We start from the raw sequence: 20,148 nt of genomic DNA, 5'->3' as shown, positions 1-20,148 counted from the left end.
AGAGATTGATTTAAAAAAAATTAAAATCTGAAATCCAATAGCTAGCTGGAAAAGTTTTGGTTGGGTTTGTTGATATATTTTCAACCTAACACCCGTTGACTGATCGTGAGAAGACATGGTTGAGCGAATTGAGAATCGGTCAAGTATTGGGGAAAAAAAATAGTGTGGCGGATCGGATAGACAGTAGACAGGTAGACAGGAAGTGTAACAAAAACATTGGGGGTGACAAAAAAAATATAAAGAAGGTTGGGTCGGAAAGATGAATCACAATGACGTATGGTTTACATTTTTAGAATCAATGGAAGGACAGAAAAGGATCACTTCCGAGATGCCACCATATACGTTCACTTTGAGATCAATTATCTCGATTCCTTCAATAGATATCAAAAAGTGGTCGATTGTTAAATTGTTTATCATAATATCAGCAATATTTTCCCAGTTGACAGGTTCTTGATATCTAACTCAGGGACCAAGCTAATTCAGCTCATTTATAGGGTGGGCTTCTATTAGAGCAAATATGGCAGGACCAGATGAGGGATGCCATCAGAAGCTACTGTAGAAACAAACAAAAAAGGTTTCACAAAGTTTCAAAAAGTACAAACACACAAAAAAACTTCTCTTTCAAACAACCGCGCAAATAATTGAACCGCCCGACCAACTACCAGCAGTTCCCCCTCCAAAAGAAACGGTTTCATATAAAAGCTTATTTTATAATATTTCGACTACCTCTATAAAACTATAAAGTTGAGCTAAAAACGCTCGTTTATCTATACTTGAGAGGTTTTGACCAATAACTTATGAGGGATCGAAGTTCAGGTGAAGAGAAGGTTCAGGAATCATGGTTGGAATGATAGAAGTTGAACTTTTTATGGTTTATATTGTAGCCGTGTGATGACAATTTTGACCTATTTTTGACCTAGGTAAAATTGGCGCACAATTACCCGGGCTGATAAAAATGGGTATATCATCAGACATAAGTATCTTGGAAGCACGAAAATTGGTAGAAATATAATTTTCTGTTTGATTCCAAGCTACTGAAATTTCAAAGCGATTCCTCAAGTCCAGGTATCGTTTTGATTATTTAAAGATCAGTGACGTAATTTTCTTACACGCCGTTGTGATTTTCATGAGAAGAAGCACCTTTGACAAGCTATAACTCAGCTCCAAGTTTTTCAAATAATTAAAAACTTGGCCTGTATACTGATGAATTATTCAAATTTGTACACTCAAAGTTAAATGCTTCACTCAAACTTTAAGCTAGTACAAATTTCAATCCGGTCGAAATTGTGCCAACCTGTGTATCCAAGCTGAATCGATTGAAGAATCTGAAACCAGAAAATTGGACCTTAACTGTAACGTGAGCTACATATACTTTTGTAAGAAAACAGTTTGAATTAGTAAACAAGCTTTGCCACGTATTGCGCCGCCCAAAAACAAACAGGTGAACGATTCCTTCTGCATTTTCTAGGAGAGCAATTTTTGGCTTCTATCCGTTTTTCTTTGAAAACCAGAATTTAAAAGAAGCTCACCAAAACCTATTCTCTATTTCCTTTTTTCACGGCTATCGACCCGAACATCTGTATCTGTAGTCAATAAATCACTCTCTCGAACCACCCATTATTCCCCAATCACTTTTATTACCTCACATTTACCTACGGAAGTACTAAGCGTTTAATTTTTCTATAGTTCACTTCCCTTCCGTTCATATTCATCTTTCTCTTTTTCTCTTTACAAATGTTCTTTGATTCTCTCCGATCTCTCTTCACCACTCGCTTTTCTCTCTATTTCTTCTCCCAAATTTGTTGTTATTTGTGTGTGAGGTTGCGCCCCGTTCTAGAGGGTTTCTCCAACTGTCTAACACTCTCCACTATTTCTATCGGAAAAGGTTTCCCTTTAGTGTCCATTTCTATTAGTGAAACTAAAATGGAAGAAATGTTTTTGTTTTCCAGTCAGTGTGCTAGGTCGTGAATTGCTTTGACAATAATATAACTTCCTATAACCATAAAACCAGAATAAGTGTAGTTTTTGAAAATTTTAAAAGTAATTTCCTTGAAACCTTACTATTCGAGATACTTTTTGCTCTTTGTGATAGTCTCAATGAGCGGTCCAACGGATCAAGTTTCGTCCAAGATATTCTTGTTTACTTCGTTTTACCCTTGAAACTCTAGTGTGTTGTTTCGCTTTTTTTCGATTATAGCGTTGTACCGGGCTAAAAATTGAACAGCACTAAACTCAAATATTTGATTCATAAACTGGCCAAGTTTCAAATTATTTGATCAACTTCGAGCTGAGTTATCGCTTGCTTCATCTCATGAGAATCCCATTACGCCGTTCATCTTTAGACAATCATAACATTATCTAGAGTTGAGGAATCGCTTTGGAAATTTCAGTAGCTTTGAATCAGACGAAAAATTGTATCTCGCTTCCCAATTTTCGTGCTTCCCAATTTTCGTGCTTCTTCTATGTCTAAAGTTATACCCGTTCGTTTCTAGCAGTCCTGGTAATTGTGCGTCACTCTGGAATCTCCTGCCCCCCTTCTTTAGAATTCAAAACTGTTGATTTTTGGCACATGACGACGACGTGGGTGCTCAACTGAATCTAGTGAAGATGAGTTTAATAAAGTTTGACTAGGAATTTTTTCTGCAAAGTTGTTAAAAAAAACTATAGCAAAAACCGGAACAAATTTCGGATTTCCAAGGCTTCCACATCTCTCCGCAGTGGTGGATTTTTCCCTACCCTATTATTATTATTCCCTTCTTCCAAGTCATCATGACCTCTTCCTCTTCCTCTCCTCTTCTTTCTTTTTCACACTTTTTTTTCTTACCAAGAATACAATATACATGCCAGTGTCAGGGGCATTTGTCAGCATTTCCATCCTTTCGCCACCCCCAGCAAATAGAGACTTTACCATCCTAACAAGTGTGCTTTCTTGTGTTGCTTTTTCGAGCATCTCCTCTCACAATTGGTTTCCATGGATCCTCCTAGAAAATCTTTTTCGTCTTCAAAACTATACAATTCCATTCCTGCTCTCTTTTAACTTTCATCGTTCATAGACTCTCTCTCTCACTGATAACGAGAAGGAGACATAGTTTATTTATTTATCATTCTTTCATGATTTTAACTTAAAAATTTTCTCATAAAATACGGGCTTTTGTCACGTCCAGTCATAGAATTTTGGTTTCAGGAGAGAAGATGACGCTCTGTGATTATAAGCCTAATGAGCCAGAATGCGACGGAGATGATTCGCCAATTGTGGAAGAGGTTTTAGGAAAGTTGGAAGATGTTCCACCAGGAACGTAAGTTAGTATGAAAAAAATATTGGGTTGAGATATTCGAAATTAGAATAGGATTATAAAAGTTGTTCGTTTCGAGAATCACGACTTCTAATTGTAAGAAAGGCATACCGTATTTGCTCTAAAAGAAGCCCACTGTCCCCTTTGAGCCGAATATCTCGGTTTCTGTGAAAGATTTTGAAAATTGATCAACTGATAAATTATTTATCATAATTCACCGATATTTTATCAGTTGACAAATTTTTGATACCTCTCATGGGGTCTGAGATAATTTAGGTCAAAGTATAGGCTGGGATCCATTATTGCGTAGATCAAATTTCCTAAACTAAATCGTCTCCAGCAAGAAAACCTTCGAGGTCCGCGGTCGCAAGATCCTTGTCATCAACGATGATGGTAAACTATTCGCAATCAACGGCCTTTGCACCCACTACAACTTTTCTCTGGAAAGCGGAACTTACGCCAAAGGAAGAATCCGTTGTCCACTCCACGGAGCCTGCTTCAACGTTCGTTCTGGAGACATCGAAGATTATCCGGGATTCGATAGTCTTCATTCCTACTCGGTATGATTCTAAGGAAGTTTAGATCGAAATCTTTCAGTTTCAGGTGTCTGTGAACAATGGAGACATTGTGATCAAGACAACCGAAAAGAAGCTAGGATCAGACCGTAAAATCCGCCACCTTCCAAAAATGAAAGAATGCAATGATCGGCCAGTGGTGGTGATTGGAGGTGGAGTCGCCACTGCCACATTCATTGAACACTCTAGATTGAATGGATTGATCACTCCGATTCTTGTGATCTCCGAGGAATCCTTCCCACCATATGACAGAGTTTTGCTCTCGAAGGTATAATATTTTTGAAAGTAATAGTTCAAATTAAGAAAAGTTTTTTTCCAGAACCCATCCGCCACTGGAGAGAACATCCGAATGAGAAAAGACGATGCATTTTATGAGGAGAGAAATGTCAAGTTCCAACTGAAGACGTCAGTGGTTTCTGTGAATCCGAATAAGAGAGAAGTTCATTTGTCCAATGGAGACTTCGTTTTATATTCGAAATTAATCATTGCAACTGGAGGAAATGTTAGAAAGCTTCAGGTCCCAGGATCAGATCTCAGAGTAAGAATCAGATATCTGGATATACAGACACACAGAAAATTTTCAGAATATCTGTTACTTGCGGAAAGTGGAAGAAGCCAACCACATTGCTGATCTTCACCCTGGAAAGCACGTCGTCTGTGTTGGATCTTCATTCATCGGAATGGAAGTGGCATCTTCTTTGGCTGAAAAAGCCGCATCTGTCACCGTAATCTCCAATAGCCCAGAACCTCTTCCAGTTTTCGGATCAGACATCGGGAAGGGTATTCGTCTGAAGTTCGAGGAGAAAGGTGTCCGATTCGAGCTCTCTTCTGGAGTGGTTGCTCTACGTGGCAACGAGCAAGGAGAAGTGTCGAAAGTGATTCTTCAAGACGGAAAGGAATTGGATGTTGATCTTTTGGTTTGTGGAATCGGAGTCACACCAGCCACGGAGTTCTTGGCAGGATCTGGAATCAAATTGGATAGTCGAGGATTCATCGAAGTAGATGAGAAGTTTAGAGTGAGTATAGAAGTTTCTCAGAATGATATGATTCAAATATTTCAGACAAATATCAGCTACGTATTTGCTATGGGTGATGCTGTTACAGCTCCACTGCCACAATGGGACATCGAAAGTATCAATATTCAGCACTTCCAAACTGCTCAGACTCATGGTAAGTTTTAGAACTTTCGAGGACTTTCTAGATTTCTAGAAATCATACATTTTACATTTTCAGGACAATATCTTGGTTACACCATTGTCGGAAAACCGCAACCCGGACCAATTGTTCCATACTTTTGGACCTTGTTCTTCTTTGCGTTCGGTTTGAAATTCTCCGGATGCAGTCAAGGTTACACTAAAGAGTATACTAATGGGGATCCAGAAACTGGCAGTTTTGTGAGATATTTCTTGAAGTGAGTTGTAATTAAAATTATAAATTTAAAGAAAATAATTCAAATTCAGAAAAGATCGAGTGATCGCTGTAGCAGCTGGTGGTCCATCTCAAGCAGCATCCCAGTTTGCTGAGATTTTCAAGAAGGGAATCGAGGTGACATTGAAGGATCTGAAGAATAGCAAGGATCACACTTGGGGACATCTTCTGTTGTAGAAAAATCTCAAAAAAATAACTTTTGTGTTTTTATTTGATTTTGAATAAAGAGTATTTCAATTTTTTACAAAAACTGTGTCCTTCTTTAATAGAAGCTCAGCCAAACCGTCAACTTTGAGTTTAATTATCTGTTTTCTGTGAAAGATATCAAAATTTTGTCAACTGATAAAATATTGATGGTATCATGATAAACAATTTATCAGTTGACAAAATTTTTATGCTTTTCGAAGGAAGCGAGATAAGTGACCTTAAAGTTGACGGTTCCGATAGGCTTCTATCATCACTTGCGTCATCGTGTACGTCCGTTTTGAGCTCACTTATCTCGGTCCATTTGAAAGATATCAAAAAGTGGTCAACTGATAAATTGTTTATCATAATATCACTAATGTTTTATCTGTTAACAAATTTCTGATATCTTTTAGAAAAACCGAGATAATTGAGCTCAAAGTTGACGGTTTGAGTTGGCTTGGCGCATTTACGGGACCCTGTTTGCCTACTTTGAGCTCAATTATCTTGGTTCTTTTGAAAAATATCAAAAAGTAGTCAACTGATAAATTACTTATCTAAATATTACATTTTATCGTTTCACCAATTCTCTTGATACCTATTATAGCAACTAGCATAATTGAGCTCAAAGTGCTGGGACGGGTTTTCATTAAAGCATTGGTAGTCAGGTTTTCTGGTATGAAAAATAACTTAAAAATTATTCAAAAGTTCTGAAAAAGCTGTGAAAGCAGGGTACATTTGCAGTATAATTTTTTTCAGAAACCAGAAAAAAATCAAGAACGAAAAATCCCGAAAAACAAAAACCATGCTCACAGAACTCGCACCTGAAACCCTATCCTATCTGCCTAGAACAATATAGACACTCCCTTCTAGTGTGATCCATGAGACTTCCAAAATCTCACAAATCATGAGTAGTGTCACGTCAATAGATCCCCAGACAACAACCTCTGATCCGTGTAACCCAAACCAGACCCATTTGACTTGCTCTTGACTTGCATTATGCTCTTCTTCTCTCCCGGAGAGCACCTTGCGGCGATAAAACATTTGATTACGATGAGCCGGAGGTACCAGGGATTTCTCATATCACTAACTCTTTCCCAACCCCCCCCCCCTTGCTAATAGAGATGAACTTGTCTTGAGAAGTTGTGTTCTGTCTCTTCTTGATATCATCTTCTTCTTCCTTTCATCCTCTCTTTCTCTCTCACTCGATTCACTTCTCACCTACTTTTCCACTCTCGAAATCCTACCGCCCCACCGTTTGTCACATGTGTCGAAGCCTGAGTCCCCCCTCCTCTCATCTCTTTGTCATCAGGGTCCGTTGAGCATAAAGAGTGTGTGATTTGAAGAGAGTTTAGACAACGTAACATTAGAGCAAACCCAGAGAGATCTCTCTCAACGAGATCCCAGCACCCAGATATCGAGAGATGATTATGTGATAAAATCTGGGAGTCACCACTCTCGCTTTTCTACCTTGACTTTTTGGCCTTTTGTTATTTTTATGTTTATCCTCCTTTTTTTCTTTGAAGTATAAGACGGATCTTGAATTTTTAGATACAGTACTCCTCTCCGATTCTGTTTTCATTCGAAAATTAAAAAAAAAACAAATCACAAATGAAACTAGCCACCTCCTCTTGGTTTTGATTGTCATTCCAAGATTCCTGATCCAAAATGGTGGAACGGCTCGGTTCGGTGAACCCGACAAAACCGGCCAATGTGGCCGAGGCGGCCCAATTAGCGGTTCGGCAGAAGAACTTCAACCGAACTTGTTGCAACATGTGCCACATAAAGCTGGGTGAGTCAGAAAAAAAGATGCTCAAATTTTGAGAAATATATGTGACAGGTGAAGGAGAACAGGTTGTGCTGTTGAGCTTATTTTGAAATTGTGTCAAAGGTCAAAATGTGACCTGAAGGGTAGAATAGAGTAATGGGGAAAGTTTGTGTTTTGAAGTTTGACCATCTATGAAGATCCTGAGCTTTAACCATTGATTCCTTATTTTCATGTTCATCAGATCCTTGAAAAAATTTTGCCCTGCCATAGTTAATTGGAAATGATAGAACTCAACGAGTACTACAAAATGATATTAATTGGATTACTGCATCTTGTCTTTAAACAAAGTTATAAGCCAAAAACAGTCTGAGCTACGCGGTCACAACTTTATGGCTTTGTAACTTTGTTCATAGACAAAATAGATTTTTCAAATAGTATCGTTTTGTAGAACAAGTTCTATCATAGCCAATTTAGATAATTCAAAAGTATTGATTCTGGAAGAAACTATGGCAGGGCCCGCGAAGGCCCGCGTAGCTCAGTTTGCGACGTAGCTCAGTTTGTTTTTGTCTTGTAACTTTGTTCAAAGACAAGATACAGTAATTCAATTAATAACATTTTATAGTACTCGTTGAGTTCTATCATTTTCAATTAATTTCGTTTGAAAATAGCAATTATAAAAGAAACTATGACAAGGCCCGCCAGGACACAGATTTAGTTCATTTTCAAGAATGAGTTTGACCATATCTTGGCACCTTAAATCCCTGAAGATCTTGAGCTTTAACCATTGACTTTTTATTTTAATGTTCATACGATCTTTTTGAAAAAACTGATTTTTTATAACCCAAAAATTTTATTATTTTGTGAACTGCTCATTTTTATTTCTTGGAATCACTTTTAGTACTTTTTTGACTCAATTTTTTGAACGAAAGAGGGCCCAAACTGCTCGTAAAACAATAGTAAAAGTTGTAAAAGACTCTGGTCTTTTCTTTTTTCTTTCCAAGATCAAAAAACAAAATTCAATTTCCGATGAACCTATAAATCTAGGATCCTTCGATCTTCAAATGAAAATCCCATTTGCACTCGGTTCACACTTAAGAACACCACGGCTGTCTCTGTGACCTAACAAATTGATTATTACACAAAATCGCAATGCGTTTATTACAGGTGCCGCATTTCTGGGAGTCGTCGAAGCGATTATAGCGGTTTCGGTGCTTATTGGGGCTGTGCAACAAGTTCTTTGGAAGAATCAACATTCATCGTCATGTGCCAAAAAGTAAAAATTTAAATCTTTAAGGAGGAGGGGGACAAAAGATTTCAGTTTGGCGCACTATTACCCAAACTGATAAAAACGGGTATATCTTGAGACATAAATATCTTGGGAGCACGAAAATTTGTAGAAATATAATTTTACGTTTGATTCAAAGCTACTGAAATTTTCAAATCGATCCCTCAAGTCTAGGAATTGTTATAATGGTCTAAAGATGGACGGCTCGATGTGGTGATTTCCATGAGATGAATCTACTTTGACAAGTGATAACTCAGCGCAAAGGTGATCAAATAATCTGAAACCTGGCAGGTTTACTGATGAATTAATTGAATTTTCGCATACCAAATTTGATCTCAGTACAACGCTTTACTTAAATTTTATACTAGTGCAAACTTGAGACCGGGTATTTATGCGCCACCCTGTATTTGAACAAAACTTCGAGGCAATCATTTCCTCCCCACCTTAAAAATAAACTTTTTCAGCATCTTCCGCGACTGTCTCATCTACCAATTCAACCATTTCAACGTCACCCTGATATTCGACTACGTCGTCATCCTAATGATGATTCTTATTCTATTCTCTGTGCTCTGTCTATTTTTCGGTGTGGCCAGTGACACTTCCTGCCTAATCCTTCCACATATCGTAGTACAAGCCATCTTCCTTCTATTCTCCGTTGGATATTTCATCCTTTATGCGTTCTCCTATTTCTATGGAGATTTGATAGTTCATCATAGGACGTTCATGGTGAGCCAATCAATCTGCCGATTCTCTGAAACAAGCATCCTTTGCAGATCCAATCAATGTTCGAACGTAGTGGCTGGCTGGTCTACTACTAGTGCTCGCCGCATTACAAAGCTATTTGTTTTCCTCGGTGATCCGATGTAGCTTATACTTGGCTGTGAGTCTCGTTTTTCTTTATCGTTGCGACTCCATTTGATCTCCAAACGCTCTTGTTTTTCTTTTGAGCTGATGAACACACATTTCAGATGAGTTAACTGGAGTGAGAGGGGACCAGGGAAAATGGGACATGTGATTCTTGGAAAAATTGAATCTGACATTTTTAGGACATCGAAGACAACCGTCGTCGACGAGAATCAGCATTCGAACGCTGCAGTGAGCGAGTTCGGATAGCCAAAGAAAACGGATTATGGAGAACAACTAGTTGGGGAGGAGGCTTCCAGCAATACAAAGGACAATATGATCGTCCGAAAAAAGAAATCAAGAATAAAGGATATCATGTACAATGGAACACAGATGTAGAAGCTGGATTTGGATTCGGATTCAAAAAAGATGCAGTTGAATTGGCTAGGTGAGTCTTTCGAAGTTTCGTCCAACAAATATTGAATTATTCCAGAATCGAATCTTTGGAGACTCCTCCATTGAGTCCGATCCCTGAAGATGAAATCAAAGAACCCTCACCTTCAAAAGTAGTTCATAAGCTGAACAGAAGTTCTTCGAAATCTGAAGAAAGAAGAGGTTCGAACACCTCAACAGGATCTCATCGAGTGAGTCGTGGAGTCTCTGAAACCCCTGTTAAAAAGGACTCAAAACAACAACCAAGATCAGTAAAAAAGACAGCGTCAGAAGGGACGAGTAGAATGGAGGAGGACTTGAGAAGAATGTCTTCAACAAAAGAACATCATCATAAGGAACATCTTCATCATCCAGAATCCAAGGATTCACCAAGTATGCCGAAGCGGCATGCAAAGTTAAGAGTAACTGAAAGCACGAGGTGAGATTCACGAGAAAAATATTTAACGAGATTCGACAAAATTTTCAGAGAACCTCAAAAAACGCCAACCACTGCACGTCGACCTTCATTGACGAAGAACCGAAGTGTGGATAGCGGGGATCAGTATGATGAAGTTGCCGTGTTTTATAAAGAGAAACATCATCGGAGGAAATCTTCGGACCATGGGCATGGGGCACATTCAAGGAGTAAAATGAGCAGGTCGCCTGAAAGTGAGTATTTGGAGATTTGTTGAAAAACCTGTAATAGAAGGGTTCCCTAACTTGAGCCAATTTATCTTGAAATGAAAGATATGAAAAAGTGGTCAACTGATAAAACTTTCATCGTGATATCAGAAACATTTTATCAGTTGACATATTTCTGATATCTTGCATAGAAGCCGAGATAATTCAGCTTAAACTTGGCAGTAAGGTGTCCTCAAAAACTAAAATAGAAAACTTCGAAAGTTACTTTTTTTTTTCAAAAATATTTTTCAAAAATAATTTGAAAACCAGAATCAAGACACCACTGGAAACACTAAAGAGGTTTTGTTTGATTTTTGAGGTTTTTAAAATATCAGCATGTGCATCCATTACGATATGTTAACTTTATCACACCAGCAAAAAGTAGACCCACTGATTAGCTGAAATGGAGAGAACACTTGCCGTAGTAGCTCTAGTAGAAGCCCACCCTATATGTGCACTTTAAGCTCAATTATCTCGTTTCCTATGAGATATATAAAAAATTGGTCAACTTTCAAAATTTTTATCATATTATCAGCTACATTTTATTAGTTGACAAATTTTTGATATATTTTATAAGAACCGATAATTGAGCTCAAACCGCACGTAGTCCAAAAGGCTTGGTAAGAAAACGCGCCCTAGATAACTTTAGGTTCGCTGGGGCGCAATTTCTGGCTAGGCTTTTTGGAACCCTGTAAATAGTGTGTATTATTATATGCACAAAGTAATGTTTTTCAGAATATAAAATCGCTTTTTGCTTAATATTCAAACATCACAACTGCTTCAACAATAGTTCACCACGATCAAAACTTCAAACTGCAAAAAATGTATCCAATTTCAGAAAAAGAAATCCCTATCGTCAAAAAAGTGTCCATCACGGCATCGTCTGTTCCATTCTGCTGACATACACCTCTTCAACAGTACAATTCTATTATTTTTCCAATTTGATAATTTCAATCGATCTCAATTTCTGTACATTTCTTCGCCCCTCTATCAAGAAGGTTTTTTCTTCGAAAACCATGATTTTTCACAACGAGGTAGATTCAAAAACGTTCAACTTTTTTGTCTCATTTTATGTCTTTCCACTCATATTCATTTCATTTTTCATTGTTATTTTTTGATATTGAAGAATAATTTTTTTTTAAATTTCGCTCAGTTGATAACCAACGACCCAAACTTACACAAAATTTGATACCAAAAATATATTTCCCATCGATTTTAAAACAAAAAGGGACCAGAAAACAAAAACACGAAATGGATCAAAAATAATTATAGGTGTCTTTCTTTTCCTTTAGCTCCTACGCAAATCTCCCTTCATTGCCAGATGCCTATCCCAACAACCACCGAAAAAGTCAATAATTTCCATTTTGTCACCTGGCGACTGTTTGATCCCTTGTATCTTCTCTTCGTCATTCCAGTCACCATTCATTACATCCTTGTGCTTAAAGCCGTTTCCAACTTTCGAGAGTCAAATTCTTTTTTGTACATTTTTGCGATTCTTGGAGTGTTTGATGTGGCTTACTGTTTTGCGATGCTGGGATGTGAACTTCTGCATTATACACAGTTTTTATCTCCGTTCGGTTTTGTGTGCTGTGTGGTCCTCTCGTATTACGGAGTGTTTTTCAATTTGCTGTCCAATGGATTACTATCGGTGAACAGATTATGCGCGACATGTGTTTGGTATAATACGGTAAAATATTGGTGATATTATGATAAAAATTTTATTAGTTGACACATTCTTGATATCTTTCGAAAGCACCAAGATAATTGGGCTCAAAGTTGGGTAGATGTCTATTAGAGAATTTCTTTTTCAGTACTTTTCTCATTCCTGCATCAAAGTCTACTTATACATCATCTCAATAATTACCCTGATATGCACTTTACCAGGAGGTGTTCTAATGTTCATTTATCTCTTCAAGGATTACGGTCTAGCTGTCCAATACGGAAAAACTGGCCTTGAATCTTTCAACACCCATCGAACCATTATAATCACAATGATGATAAGTGATGGGTTAGTTGGATGTGTGACAAGTTTAAGCACTATGTATCGCTTGAGAAAGTACAAAATCAGCTATGATAAGGTGAGAATCAAAGCTTGTTTTCAAAATGATTTGTTTTCGTCTAGAGCCTTCTTCTTGTAACTACTCTTCACATTTTCCCGGATGCTTTCGTCAGTATGTTCAATCTGGATATGATTTTCCAATACACCGGAGATTCTCAATATATGAATGAGCTGGTGAGGATAAAAAAGATTCAGAGCAGTGTGGGATTTTTTTTCGAAAAGTGTGACTCACAAATTCTGGTTTCATGTGAGGAGCATAGTGACCTAACTTTCCCAACATGATTTCCTAGGCGACCGTAGGTGATGGTCCAGAAACGGTCTAACATGCACCTGATGTATTTTCTAGGCCATTTAACATGGTGGCCTAACTTTGGCAAGTTGAGTTTTCTAGACCACCAGTTTTTATGGGCGATAGTCTGATAGCCTGATATTCATTTGGCCTGGTTTTTACGCTATTTTAGCATGGTGGCCTAACTTTCTCAGGATGAGTTTTCTAGGCAACATCGTTTAAATCATACTTGCAACGGGCCGGGCCGGACTTTTTTCAGAATTTTCAGGGCCCGCCCCGCCCCGTCTCGGCTTGGGTTTTCAGAAAAAAATTTTTCGTGAATTCAAAAAGTTTTTTGGGGTCAACAGAAAAAAAATGGACGATTTTTCTGTCAAGTAAAAATTTTTCAAGAAAAGAGTGCCCATAAAAAATTGTTTTTTTTACAAAGAAATTGTGAAAATTTTTTGAAATTTCAAAAAATTTTTCAAGGAGAACCCGGGCCAGGCCGATGAGTCACGGGCCCGGGCCTGGGGCCGGGCCCTGGAAATTTTCGGCCCGGCCAGGCCCGCGGGCGAGGCCCTGATTTTGCAAGTATGGTTTAATAGTGTAGGAAACCTATCAGGAGAATACCAGGAAATTTGTAGGTCATTCAACATGGTGGCCTAGAAAACTCAAATTGCAAAAGTTAGGTTCTAATGCTAAAATGGCCTAGAGCAGTTTAGTGGTTCGAACGTTCAAACATTTTTTTTCGAAATTTGGGATTTTCAAAAAAAACGTAGATAAAAAAGTCAACAAAAGTGATTCATGTTTGTTTTGAACTTTTCCATTCAACTCAAATTTGAAAGAAAACTTTGAATCGCCACCTAATTTTCTATACATTTCATGATTCCGATAACTCTTTTCAGAGTCGAATGTTCCTTGTTTTTTTGGTGTCATTCAACAGCTTGACCATCGTCTGCACCAATCGTCAGATTCGTCAAGAGTACTTCCGATTGCTATTCTTTTGGAAGAGAATTTGTTCGAGCAGGACAGTTCCGCTTTCTAGCATTAAAATTGAAAGTACGGATAAGGTTACTGTATTTTGATAGGTAAAAAAATAGGATGAGACCCTAACAACCAGGATTATAATTATAGGTTTTAGAAGAACAAGATCCGCTTCTTCGTGTTCCCTTTTCTTCTTTTTTTCCCGAATGTTCCGTGCCACTACCAAAGCTCCTGCTCTTCCAGTCAATAATTTTCACTTTGAAACTTGGAGACTTTTCAATCCATTCTACCTGTTATTCTACTGTATTCCTGTCACATTTCATTACTTTCTTGTCCTTATCGTTATCCGAAAAACCAGAAGATCCAGTGGATTTTTCCTTATTTTCTATCTCGCGGGAATATCCGATGTAGTCTATTGTCTCTCAATGCTCTCATCGGAATTTATTCATTACACTCAACTATTGCCAAGATTCATTTTTGTATGTTTCGTGGTAATTTCCTATTATGGAGTGTTTTTCAACCATTTGGCCAATATTTTATTGTCTGCAAATCGATTCTCAGCGACTTGTGTTTGGTATAATAATGTGAGTTTTTAAAATGGTGAATATTGAAGAATCTTTTCTTCAGTTTTTCGATGAATCCTCGATCAAAAAATACTTCGTTGGGATTACGGTAGTCTCGTTTGTTTTCACACTACCTGGTGGAATCGTCATGTTTATTTATTTGTTTATGGATTGGGGAACACAAGCTCAATACTCAAAAACAGGTATTATTTTGGCACGAAAAATAGGAACTTTGGAAGAGAAAGGTCGGTGGCCGTGGCCGAAGGTCCCACAGCGACAACTGCAGTAACCTGAACAAGCGTTTAATTCCCGTATTTATTTTCTTGTTTCACTGCTTTTTCGCGTTTTATTGTCGAATTAAAAAAAGTGACACCTGAGAATTTGAAAACGTTTGCTTTTTTTGATCTACGAAAAAGTGCGGCAAAAACGTAATAATTCAGAATTTCGGCTCGTTCGAGCTACTTTCGCGTTTAAGTTTAGTTTTTTGTTGAAAAATAGATTCTAGAGATGCTGGCGATCATTTTTATACCAAGAAATCAAAATTTTGTTCAGAAAATCTCACTAAATTCACATAAATAAATTTGTTATCTACAGTATCCGTTTTCGCTCCGCCCCGTCGTAAATCGACACGAGCGCCGTCTCCGAGATTTTCAGGTGTCGCTTTTTTTAATCCGACAATATGTTATTTTTTCCAAAAAAGAAATCGAGATAATAAACCGGAAAAAAAATTTGGGTTACTGTAGTTGTCTTTGTGGGACCTTCGGTAACGGCCACCGACGTTTCTCTTCCACAGATCTGATTACCAGAAAAATAGAAAAAATTGAGGGCGTTCTAAATAATTCAAAACATTCCAGGCCTCCTTTCATTCAATCTTCATCGAACTATCATTATATCTTTGACTATAACCGATACTATTCTCGGAATTGGTACAAGCATTGCAACTATTTATCGTCTGAAGGCATACAAGTTTTCTTATGATAGAGTAGGTAAGATTTTTAAAATACCCCTTGCAGCTGGAATTTTCAGAGTCTTCTCCTTATCACCACTCTTCACATTTTCCCGAATATCCTCGTCTCAATGTTCAATTTGGATATGATGTTTCAGTTTTCAGGAGATTCGAAACTTTCAAATGAATTGGTAGACACTTTCGAAATTTATAGCCTTTGTTCGAATTTTTGAATTTTCAGAGCCGAATTTTTCTCATATTCCTGGTCTCTTTCAACAGCCTCACCATAGTGGCAACAAATCGCAAAATTCGAAGAGAGTACCTTCAGATTTTTATATTCTGGGATGTATCAGAATCCGTTGTTGGAACGGTTTCAGTGAGGAAAAGATCCACAACAATGGCAACTCCTGGAATGGGTCGGATTACTGTATTTTAAGCAGTCTTTTTTATTTTGTTCTTATAAATTTATTTTATTATTTTCGAAACATTTTATATCCTATAACAGAGATCCTAATATTCTTATGATTCCGCTTCACTGAAATAGGTGATCCTCGATATGAATCTCCCTCGTTTTTCTCGTTGACCGTGGTTTGCTGTCTGTCAGGAAGTATCGCTTCAGACATTCTCGATTCCTGCCGTTCACCATGAAAAGTCTGAAACATTGAAAGGTTTAACTTTGAGTTGAGGGACACTAAAATGATTTGAAAGTTATGTAGTGTCCTAATATTATCACAAAAAAAATTCCAAAATCCCCAGAAAACGGCCGTCAAAAGTGAAATTTTTGTTTTAAAAAGTTGCGGACAGGGCGGCGGGCCGGCTTTCTTTGAAGTGGTCGACAGTGTTTTTAAAAGGCGTCCAGCCGCCGCTTTTTGATTTTTAACGTTATAATAATATTAGAAAAATACCATAAAAGCTGTATTAGAAGGGTCGGTCGTTCTATTTTTCCAAGGTACCTCCGGAGGGCCCTTCTATTACAGGGACCCTTCAATTAAAGGGGTCCTTCTATTTTTCCGGCCATTTTTCCCAAAAATTTTCATTGTTTATCATAATATCAGAAGTTTTTCGTCAGTTGACACATTTTTGATATCTTGCATGGGAATCGAGATAATTGAGCTTGAACTTGACAGGACGAAAGCCCTTCTATAACAGGTTTTACGGCTGAGACGCAGACAAGCTTTTTGAACATTTTGATGCAGAAAAAGTTTTCGGTTGATGTCCACCTTCAAATTTTATAAATCTTACCTGATATGCTTGAAGAATTCATGGATTTCCGAATTGACAAAAATCCACTGATGAGTTATAAAATTCTTCCGGATGAAGCTTGCGAAAGTCTCACGATCCTCATCAGTCGGACTGTGAATTTCGATATTGATCTGGAAAAAATAGTTGTTATTTTTTCAAATTAAAATACCTAGGTACCTGACAAACATTGATCCCCCACTCCTCCAACTGTCCTTGCTCCTCTATAAATGGGAACACTGGGTACTCTGCGTGCTCAATATCTACCATTAGTTGGTCTATAGTTTGCTGTTTGACCTAGATCATTTAAATAAGATGTTGTAGTCTTTTTTTTTAACTCACATTATTTCTAATAAAAGTAGCCAAGTCTATAGTTAACACCTCTTGGTATCGATAGATCTCCTCCAGAACGTACGACCGGAAACTTCCATTTCGATCCCCAACGGCCATGTTGAAGAATTTTCCGAAATCGGAGAATAGCTCATTGTTATCCTCCTCAACCGGATCCGCGCCAAAAAAGTTACAATCTCGCATCACACTTTTCATCTTCTTCTCTGCTTTGACATCTTTTCCTATTCCAAGAGATATTATTGTGCAGTTTGGAAGTTTTCGAAGAGGAAGAAAATGATACTTCAATTCGTCAGAATTTGGGAATTCTCCGAGTTTGACATCCTTCAGAGACGGAGAACATTTGTTGACTACATACGGAAATCGATCCCAAAACTGCCAAAGATTTCCCACCATCAGGGGTTCTATGGTCTCTTGCACACATTCTGCAGAACGGTGGAGACCGTCCACGTTGTCCTAGAACCAAAATAATCCAGAGAATCTGCCTGAACTATAAATCAACTTACTCTTGTATCAAAGTTTCGTTTCAAAAGAACATTTCCTCCGAAAATCACAAAAAGAATAACAGTATGAACCGAATAATGTAGACCCATCTCCGGGGGAAAAAAAGAGTGAATGAATACTTTTTTTTCTCGACTTTGGCAGATTCTTGTTCCGTTCAGATGAATCGGAACTGGATGGTTTTCATCATACACAACGGATAGAAATCTCGGGAATAAATGAGAAGATTTAGATTGGGATCTTCCGCAAAAGTCCACCGAAACTGGTATGGCATGTCTTCATTTTTTGAAATGGCTTGCATAATAGTTACATAAAATAGTTTATAGAATTGAAACGCTTTTTATGGTACAAAAAATAGGAGCTGTAGGCGAGTAACCGAAGGTTCTACAACAACAACTACAGTAACCTAAAAAGTGGGCACAGCTCCGATTTTTTGCACAAGCAAAACTCCCATGAACATTGGTGACTGTTGGTAAAAAAGAAGGCTGCTGCTGCGGTGGTTTTACATAGATATCATGCTTCATTATTGGTATGGCACAAAATAGTTTCAATAGTGAATTCCTAGGAAAATTGTATGCTTGTTTTGGGAGAGAACAAAAAGGAATGGGTGATTTGCTTCAAAAACAATAGGTTTCTTTGTCAGCCGCAATCTTGAAACATATTTCAACAACGCGACAGTCGCCGCCGCCGCAGTTGTTCCATCTTCGTCGACCTCAAATTCTCAACTTGAAATGACTGAACTTTGTGTCATAAAATTTATAATTTTCAAAGGAAACATGCTTTATTTCGTACTTCAATTATAAGGTTCTGCACACCACACAAGGAAGCTGCTTAATGGCGGATTCCGATGAACAATGGATGTTTGTTCTGGGAGAGGACAAAGAGGAATGGGTGATCTGCTTCGAAGTCAATCGGATTTCCAGCTGGACGAAGAGCCGATTTCCTTGACATCATCACAACCGTCACCGCTGCTGCAGTTGTTCCGGCTTCGTCGACCTGTATTTTAGAACGTCCTATAGTTTTGATCTTAATACATTAATTTATTTTCGCAGAAAAAAAATCACATCATTTTTACAATATTAGACAACTCATCCTCATGAATGAAGATTAGAGAAAAAAATATACAAATCGCTCGCTTGGCTCTTAAAAATCTAATGATGAAGACCGACAAAAAGTGGGTGATTGTTTTGGGAGAGGACGAAGAGGAACGGGTGATCGGCAATGAAATCTTTTGGCTCTTCGATTGGGAGCATTGCGGATTTTAGAGATATCGAAATTGTGGTAGCTGCGGCGGCTTTCGTTCCGTCTTCATCGACCTAGAACAGACAAGTGAGTGAAAACGGACAGGGATTTTTATATAGGAAAATTAGTGTAGAGCTGGGTAAGACATGCGAAACGGGACCCAAGGAACGACAAAAAGCTTTCTTACCTCAATCAACGCCTTGTGCGTCACTTTCGACACAAAGATTCCCCCAGCCAAGTTGCTCAAATCGGCCGATTGATCGAAGGCCTTCTTGATTCCAATGTGTTGAAGCGCTTCGTTGAGTCCCAGCTCGGTTTCAATCTTCCATTTTGGAATTCTGACCTGAAAAAAATTTGATGGGTGTTATAGATTCAGAAAGATAAACTTACATTAACCAGCTCATCGGAAACATTGGACATCAAATGCTGGATAGTGGCAGAGTCCAAAGTCTTCATGGCCTCTCCCAATCCGAATCTCGTTTTTGGAAGGAAAATCGTCAAAGCAAAGGTCTCATCCTTGTATGGGAGACTGAGCACTTGGAATTGGTCGTTCTCAGCGTAGCTTCTGTGAACCGCGGCGGCATTCAAAAAATCGATTTCTCGTTTGGAGTCGGCTGAGCTATGGAACTCTCTTTTGAATGTCGACTCCTTCTTGAACTTGTTCAGCCAGTCAGCCTTGAAGTAAAGGGCATTGGCGAGAACTGCCACGAGATCTGGAAATTTGAAAATTTATGACACTGCGTCGGCAAACACATTACGCGCAAATTCACGAATTCGGTATTGCCTACCTGATGTAATACTATCCGAGCTGATGATCTCTTTGATGTGCTCTCCAGTATTCTCACGAACGAACTTGTTGATTGCCTCCGCAGACGCTTCGTTGTCATCGAAGTTGAGTGAAGTGGCTCCGGCGTTGTACAACTTCTTGACAGCATCCAAATAAGTTTGTTTTATAGGGAATCCAGAGCTGGAAAAAAACCCATAATTATGTATCCTGATCCGTTTTTTCAAAATCTTACTTCGAGAAAACATGGTTGGCAATATTGACTTGAGTTCCTTTCTCTGCACCTAAAAGTGAAGCGGAGATGTTGGCGAAGTGTTGTTGCAATTCCTCATCAGTGGCTCCCTTGACAAGTGCCTCCCGAATCTGATTCCGTGTCTCTCCGTTGGCTGCCACGTGGACCAGGGAGAGAGCGAGAGCAATGGAGAGTGGTGAGAAGACGAGCGATTCATTGAGATTCTGTTGGCGGAGAAGTCCGAGACCAAAGTCGGTCTCTGATTGGAGAAGGAGCGCCATGCTGGAAAGGAGAAAATTTGTTGAAAAGGAAAGTTAGAGAAAATTGGTAAAAGGAGAGTGACCCATTGAGCGTCAGAGCTGTCGCGCAGGTTAAATATTGACCATTGAGAACAACCGAAGTTCGCTGATGAAGGGGTGACTAATCAGGGATGTGATAACTTTTAGTTGGGTAATAGTCTTTGAATGTTTTTATGTAGCTACACTAGGGAAGGA

At 38.4% G+C, this 20,148-nt stretch overlaps 4 protein-coding genes across 4 annotated transcripts; 2 read left to right on the top strand and 2 right to left on the bottom strand.

Moving 5' to 3' along the window:
• Positions 1–3,192: 3,192 nt before the first annotated feature.
• Positions 3,193–5,473, top strand: CBG11327 (the record flags this gene model as incomplete). Its single annotated transcript, XM_002635061.1, has 8 exons — positions 3,193–3,296; positions 3,634–3,853; positions 3,897–4,136; positions 4,188–4,406; positions 4,453–4,884; positions 4,930–5,038; positions 5,102–5,279; positions 5,329–5,473. 8 exons carry the CDS (start codon positions 3,193–3,195, stop codon positions 5,471–5,473), a joined length of 1,647 nt encoding a protein of 548 aa, XP_002635107.1.
• Positions 5,474–7,147: 1,674 nt separating this feature from the next.
• On the top strand, positions 7,148–15,744 carry CBG11328 (the record flags this gene model as incomplete). The annotated part of the gene is made up of 16 exons (XM_045236534.1): positions 7,148–7,271; positions 8,412–8,520; positions 8,997–9,258; positions 9,579–9,823; positions 9,869–10,246; positions 10,295–10,476; positions 11,224–11,522; positions 11,810–12,175; positions 12,300–12,566; positions 12,611–12,721; positions 13,721–13,874; positions 13,950–14,383; positions 14,427–14,565; positions 15,217–15,344; positions 15,389–15,499; positions 15,550–15,744. The coding sequence occupies 16 exons, from the start codon at positions 7,148–7,150 to the stop codon at positions 15,742–15,744; spliced, it is 3,504 nt and encodes a 1,167-aa protein (XP_045094562.1).
• A 96-nt stretch (positions 15,745–15,840) lies between these two features.
• Positions 15,841–17,488, bottom strand: CBG11330 (the record flags this gene model as incomplete). The annotated part of the gene is made up of 5 exons (XM_002635064.1): positions 15,841–15,961; positions 16,551–16,681; positions 16,728–16,844; positions 16,890–17,351; positions 17,402–17,488. The coding sequence occupies 5 exons, from the start codon at positions 17,486–17,488 to the stop codon at positions 15,841–15,843; spliced, it is 918 nt and encodes a 305-aa protein (XP_002635110.1).
• A 1,059-nt stretch (positions 17,489–18,547) lies between these two features.
• Positions 18,548–19,935, bottom strand: Cbr-srp-7 (the record flags this gene model as incomplete). Its single annotated transcript, XM_002635065.2, has 5 exons — positions 18,548–18,712; positions 18,826–18,981; positions 19,029–19,351; positions 19,427–19,605; positions 19,658–19,935. The coding sequence occupies 5 exons, from the start codon at positions 19,933–19,935 to the stop codon at positions 18,548–18,550; spliced, it is 1,101 nt and encodes a 366-aa protein (XP_002635111.2).
• Positions 19,936–20,148: the final 213 nt, after the last annotated feature.

Source organism: Caenorhabditis briggsae (genome assembly GCF_000004555.2).
Source record: "Caenorhabditis briggsae complete genome, chrV, whole genome shotgun sequence".
NCBI lineage: Eukaryota > Metazoa > Nematoda > Chromadorea > Rhabditida > Rhabditidae > Caenorhabditis > Caenorhabditis briggsae.
This window is presented reverse-complemented; position numbering and strand designations above follow the sequence as displayed.